Genomic DNA, 6,891 nt, shown 5'->3' on the forward strand with positions numbered 1-6,891 from the left:
GTTACACAGGTCACAGCAACCTCCAACTCCTGGGCTTACGTGATTCTCTTGCCTCAGCCTCCTGTAGCTGGGACTACAGGTGCCTGTTACAACACCTGGCTATTTTTTTGTTGCAGTTTGGCTGGGGCCACCACCCTCAGTATATGGGGCTGGCACCCTACCCACTGAGCCACAGGCGCTGCCCAGTACCATAATTTTTAAAGTCAGTGTTTTGTAGATGAAAACTTTGGTGCTGATATAATGCTGGAGTTAATAACCTTTTTCATACAGCATTTTTTTTTTTTTGAGACAGAGTCTTACATTGTCACACTTAGAGTGCTGTGGTATCATAGCTCATAGCAACCTCAAACTCTTGGGCTCAAGTGATTCTCTTGCCTCAACCTCCCTAGTAGCTGGGATTACAGGTGCCCGCCACCACACCTGGCTATTTTTAGAGACAGGGGTCTCACTCTTGCTCAGGCTGGTCTTGAACTCGTGAGCTCAGGCAGTCTACCCGCCTCAGCCTCTCAGAGTGCTAGGATTTACAGGTGTGAGCCATTGTGCCAGGGTTTTCTTACAGCATTTCATAAGTAGGCAGATAAATCTAAAGGTAGATTCCAGATGTGGGATTGCTGAGCCAAAGGGGAAGTACATCTGTAATTTCATGGATGTTGCCAGTGTGCTCTGTATAGGGGTGGTACCAAGTTGAGCTCTTTCTCTGTTCTTCTTTTCTCCTCCTCCCTTTCCCTTCCCTGTTTTGTTTTTCAAAGTTGAGCTCGCTAGAGGAAGAAAATAATTTTCCCTCTACTCTTCTAGGTTCTTGGCTGGGACCCCTGTAGCAAAAGTCAGGTTAACAAACTCAGGGAGAGAGTAACTGTCAAAGAGGTGGTTTACAACTCAGGCTTTTGTAACAATAAAGAACAATACATTTTTAGAGAAGTGAAAAGATGAAGAAAAAGGACCTTGAGTCCTTAGTGGCTATAAATTAAATATATGAGAAACTAACGATAGATAAAAACTATTTAGCTAAGTTTGTTAGGGGGATTCCTCTGGTGCCATCCCCACTCTTCTGAGGGTCTAAACTTGTTTGGGGAAGAGGTTTTTATTTTTCCTTATATAGAGGGGAGGAGGGGTACCTTTGTAAATTTAAGTCCCACTTTTAAACAGATATAAGGAGGCAGAGAATTTTTCTTGTATCTACTACTTCTCATTTGCCCTCAGGTCAAAATAATCTTTATACCAAAGTAACATGTTTGGGGTGGCGTATTTTGCTACACCTCAGCTTCCATTAGCAATGTATGAGAATTTCCCCATAGGTTAGCAAACAGAATATTTTATGAAACTTTGGATTTTTGCCAATTAGGTAGAAAATGGAATTTCAGTGCAATTTTAACTTACAGTTTTCTTGTGAGTGAAATTGAGCATTTTTGTGTGTTTTAAGGATGGACCATTTATGGTATTCACTTTTCTATAAGATATCTGTTCATACTCTTTATATTGCTGCTGGACTTGGGTTTTTCTTTTAATTTTTAGAATCTCTTTGTATATTATATCTTTACTGATATTTGTTCCCAAATTGTCTTTTGCTTTGCTATTACAGGAACTATAGTTGAAGGATATGTCTCTAAGTTTTTGCTAAGGATATCTTTCTAATTTGATTTATTTCCTTTTCTCCCTTCTTACTTTCATCCCTCCCTTTTTTCCTTCTCTTCCTCCCCAGCCTAATTTCTTCTTCCTTTTTTTTTTCTTTAATTTGACAGACTTAAATTATAAACCTACATATAAGTCAACTGATGGCCAATAGAACATGGCACAGAGAGGTTCTCCTAAGGAAGGGCACCAGTTTGGGAAGGTGAATAAGTACCAGGGCACTTTTTCAAGTGATTCTCACACCTTAGCCTCCCAAAGTGCTAGGCTTATAAGCATGAGCCACTGCACCTAGACCATCTTAACCATTTTTTTTTTTTTTGAGACAGAGTCCCACTATGTTGCCCTCAGTAGAGTACCATGGCATCACAGCTCACAGCAACCTCAAACTCTTGGGCTTAAGCACTTCTTTTGCCTCAGCCTCCCAAGTAGCTGGGAGTACAGCACCCAGCTATTTTTTTTGTTGTAGTTGTCATTGTTGTTTTAGTTGGCCGAGGCTAGGTTTGAACCCACCAACTTCAGTGTATGTGGCTGGCACCCCAACCCCATCTTAACCATTTTTAAGGGTACAGTTCGCTGGTATGAAGTATAGTCCCATCATATATCTCCAAAATTCATTTCATCTGGCAAAATTATAAACTTCATACCTCTTTAACATATCCCCATTTTTTTCCTTCCCCAGTCCCCTGGCAACCACTATTCTACTTGTTGTCTCTGTGAATTTGACTACTAGGGGTACCAGGGCACTTTTGCAAGAAGTATAGATGGGTTGGAAACCTTGCTTTGGGTTAGCTGTAGGAGGGCATACCTAGCTCATAGTTAAATGCTCATCCTAATAATCCTATCTCCATCACTTTAGCAATAAAAATCAATTTACTAGCTGTTGCTTTTCTCCTAATCAATAAAAAGAGGTGAGAAGTGGCTGTAATATGTCCTATAAATTTCAGAATTTTATTTAACATTGGTGAAATAGGAACTGTCAGGTAACTTAAGGGAGATGTACCAGTGTACATCTGACTTCTCAATTCCACATTGAAAGCTAAAAAAAAAAAAAGGCTAATGAGAGAAAAACTTGATGTCCAAAATCAATTGTATTTATTCTATTTATTTTGATTCTAGGAAACTCCACTGATGTCATGGTCTGATTACTCTCAGCTGCCATATATGAATTATCCTTAACCTTTTAAAGGGGCTGTCCTTATGCTGCCTCCATGTGGATGCCCAGATAGTTCTTCATGTTGTTAATATAAGAAAGACCTGAGGACCTATGGGGGCAGTGTTAGTTATCCAAGTTCTACATTTGTCCTAGGTTTTATGACGTTTTTTGCTAGTTCTAAGAGAGAAGTTTCCAAGCCCATCTGTTAGTCTTTTCATCAGTCCCTGACTTGCACTGGACCACAACACAGCAGCCTCTCACACAGGCAGACGACAGTCATGGCACACTAGGCTGCCCTGTGCATTGCTGGGTCAGTGGTATGCATACCCAGCTTCTGGGGATGAAACCTACAAAGGATTTTTTTTTTTTTTTTTTTTGGGAATATTCCCTTATAGCACTAAGTACTTTTGCTTCCAAGATAACTCTTCATTTTCTTTCAGAGGAAGAACAACACAGCACCATCTGTGCCCACCTATTCCTCACAGTTTATAAAGTCAATTAAAATGCCCTCCCAAGCAAAACTATAGCAAAAAGCAATTGTTATGATCACCTGTCAGTCACCTCCCATCACTCTACATCTGTGAAAATTACTTTGTTGGGACTAATTAAGTAGGCAGCACATTTCTCACACCTGCACACCTTGCACCATCCCTGCCAGGAAGCCTTCTGCATACACCCCCAAATCAATGCCCCTTCCTAAATCTCAGACACAGCCCAGATTCCCCAAGCCCTGGGGGGTGCTGTGGACCTGAAGTGGCTTGGTGTGTAGCTCGCTGCAGAGCACATTGGGCTTTTTCTGACGGAGTGATTCACTTTTGCTCGGCCTGTTCTTCAGGCTCTCCTCCTTGGCAGTCATCTTGTCCAGGAGATCCTTAATAGGTTCCTTCACTACTTCAGCTCCTTATGTCAACTGGTTCTCTGGAATCCCAATAAATTCCCATATTTCCCAGAGGCAATTTCGGGCTTCCTGGAGGCATACTATTATATTCCTCTGCCAGGACCTCCCTTCTCCTCATGGTGGACTCTCCAAGCAGCCAGGCGCTGACCTACTCCATGCAGGCACGAACGATGGCAGCCACCACCTGCAAACACCAACCTTCTTGCTGTGACAGCCGCTCTCCCAGCCTAATTTCTTGAAAAAGGATTTGCAACAGCTTGAAGATAATTTGTTTTTGAACAGTAATCAATTTGGTGAATATTAAGGTGTTTTAATATATATAACCTTACTTCATTTATTTTGAAGGCCATGTTTTTGGTGTACTGTGCACTGGAGAAAGAACCTGTGCCAATGTCCTTGCCTCCAGCCTTGGTGCCACCTTCTAAGAGAAAAACGGTCAGTATATCAGGCTCTGTGTGGTTGATCCCTTCTTCAGCATCAGCCAAGGAATCTTGTCACTCCTTACCACCTGTAGGCATTTTACCTACCAAAGCACCATTAAGACAGGTATAGATTTGTCAGTGTTAAAGGATTTTTTTTTTAACAAAGTGCATGGCATTTAATAGTTGATTACTTGATACAGATAGAAGGAACCATCAAAGGGATCAAAAATTCATAGCTCCCTCTGGTTGAATCTGCATATGATGTTCCAGAGGAGACAGATATTCCTTCTACATTTGGCCTTAGAGGATGAAAGCTGGAAATGCAAGATGCTCCATGCTAACATGGCGTGCCTGCCCTGGCATAATTAATAGTTGGTTTTGTTTAATCTCTAGTTAACTCTTGGTTTTAGAGGATCAGACTATCCAATTCTGGGTTACGTAGGCCATTTCCCCCCCTCCAGCTGTCTCTTGTGAGGTTGAATAAAGGCAGAGAATGACAGGATAAGCAAATCAGCCGGTTTGGCTGTAGTGAAGATTGATGAGTGAAAAAGTAAAAAAGGAAGATGGAGAATTATCTGAATATTTTGTTTATGTAGACTCAATTATCTATATTAACATAAGTATTCATAAATCAAGAGTTAACTGTGCTTGAGTTTATTTATTACTTGAAAAAACAGTAACATATGCATCTATAAATAGGGCCCTAACGGACCTGTATGTATTTTTCTGTGCCACAGCGTTTTGACTGAGATGTGCTATGGAAGTGATACACTGTTGCTGTGGTCAGTAGGGTAGAATTGTTCAAAATTAGTGATATGCTGTGGTGGACTGAAAGAGTAACGCTTCAGTTTGTTTCATTTTGTCAGAAATACTGTTGGTTTTTTTTTCCTTCTCCGTAGTGGGTTGTATCCCCTGCAGAAAAAGCAAAATATGATGACATCTTCCTGAAAACTGATAAAGATATGGATGGATTTGTGTCTGGATTGGAGGTCCGTGAAATCTTCCTGAAAACAGGTTTACCTTCTGCCTTACTGGCCCATATTTGGTAAGACTTCATTTAGATTGACTTTTTTTAAAAATACAGTTTTGCCATTAAAGAAATTGAAACCACAATAAGATGCTGGTATATACTTACAAGAATGGCTAAAATTCAAAACAAAACAACTGGGATAGTGCCAGGAGTTGGCCAGGATGTGCGGGCACTGGAAAACGCTCACACACCGCTGGTGGGAATGCAAAATGGCTTCATATTGTGAGTCATTGTCTGTAAAGCTTTATAAAGTTAAACATTATACTTACCACAACGTCACTTTTAGATATTTACCCGGTAACAATAAAAATTACATACGTTTATACCCACACACAAAATAAGATTTTGCATTAACTCCAGTTTTATGCATTCTTTCTGTCATTTATAAATTGGGCAGTTTTTGTTTTAGAATTCTTTATAGAGAAAATTTAAATCTTAAGAATTCTTCTGGGTAGTGGACAAAAGCTTTAGAATAGGCTGCCTGAGGTGTTTTAAGATTGACAGTGTCAGTTTCTTATTACTAGGATGTTAAAATACAGCAGCTGTTCATATTAGTAAAAGTTAAAATTTTAAGAGAGAATATAAATATCTGAAATTTAAACATGATAAAAACCAATATCTACAGGGCATACCTGTATAATTCTATAGGATGTGTATATACTTTTAAACCTTTACATAAGAATAATTTTCTTGGTCCTTAAAAAAAGACTTGGCTCAGTGCCTATAGCTAGGTAGTTAGGGCGCTGGCCATATATACCAAGGCTGCCAGATTGGAACACGGCTTGAGACTGCTAAACAACAGTGATAACTGCAACAAAAAAATAGCTGTAGTGGGCAACTGGAGTCCCAGCTACTTGGGAGGCTGAGGCAAGAGAATCACTTAAGCCCAAGAGTTTGAGGTGGCTGTGAGCTGACACCACGACACTCTACTGAGGGTGACATAGTAAGACTCTGTCTCAAAACAAAACAAAACAAACCTGGCTGGGCCTGGTGGCTCACAACTGTGATCCCAGGCTGAGGTGTGAAGATTGCTTGAGGCCAGGAGTTCTAGGTTAGTCTGCACAACGTAGTCAGACGCCCTTCTCTATAAAAAAAATTTTTTTAAATTAGCCCTGTAGGGTGCTATGTGCTTGTTCGAGCTACTTGGGAGGCTGAGGTGGGAGGATCACTGGAGCCCCATAGTTCCAGTAAGCTATGATCATGCTACTGTACTCCAACCTGGGTATGGGGTAACAGAATGAGACCCTGTTTCTTAAAAAAAAGAGACAAAGACAAACTTTAGTGTCTTTGATGAATTTCACATAAAATGAGATAATCTGTATGAAAATGCTTTATAGTGTACCTGCTACCAGTTACCTAACAGCAAACATCAAAAGTAGAACCACATAGGAGCAAAGAAGAACTTAGAAAAGAACAGAGCAAGGTAGTAGATCTATCTAGAACAGGAATGCAAGACTAGGAAAAATTAAATATGCGTAATAATAATGGCTGCCGCTTTTGAGTGCCTGGAGTAGGCACTGGGCTCAGTGAGTGCCAGCTGTCATAGGCTTGGCATTATGTCCAGACTTGTTATTTAATGTCTGTAATTCTCATAATATTCTCAAACAAAGAGTATAATCATCTCTGCTTTAAAAATGAGGAAACCAAGGCTTAGAGGGTTTAAAAAATGACTAAGGTCATAAGAAATAAGGAAAAAGCAGGAATTCAAGGTTGGACGCCATAGTCCATGGTCTTTTTTTTTTTTTTTTTTTTTTTTTTT

General features: G+C 40.1%; 1 protein-coding gene across 1 annotated transcript in view; it reads left to right on the forward strand.

The window, feature by feature from the left end:
• Window positions 1–6,891, forward strand: part of EPS15 (epidermal growth factor receptor pathway substrate 15) — a 166,378-nt gene that overhangs the window by 71,525 nt on the left and 87,962 nt on the right. The window contains exons 9-10 of the mRNA XM_012811472.2: window positions 4,026–4,115; window positions 5,002–5,147. Coding sequence (XP_012666926.2) covers window positions 4,026–4,115; window positions 5,002–5,147 — 236 coding nt within the window. The remainder of the gene's footprint in view (window positions 1–4,025; window positions 4,116–5,001; window positions 5,148–6,891) is intronic.

This window comes from Otolemur garnettii, unplaced genomic scaffold (assembly GCF_000181295.1).
Source record: "Otolemur garnettii isolate 467f Iridium unplaced genomic scaffold, OtoGar3 scaffold00159, whole genome shotgun sequence".
NCBI lineage: Eukaryota > Metazoa > Chordata > Mammalia > Primates > Galagidae > Otolemur > Otolemur garnettii.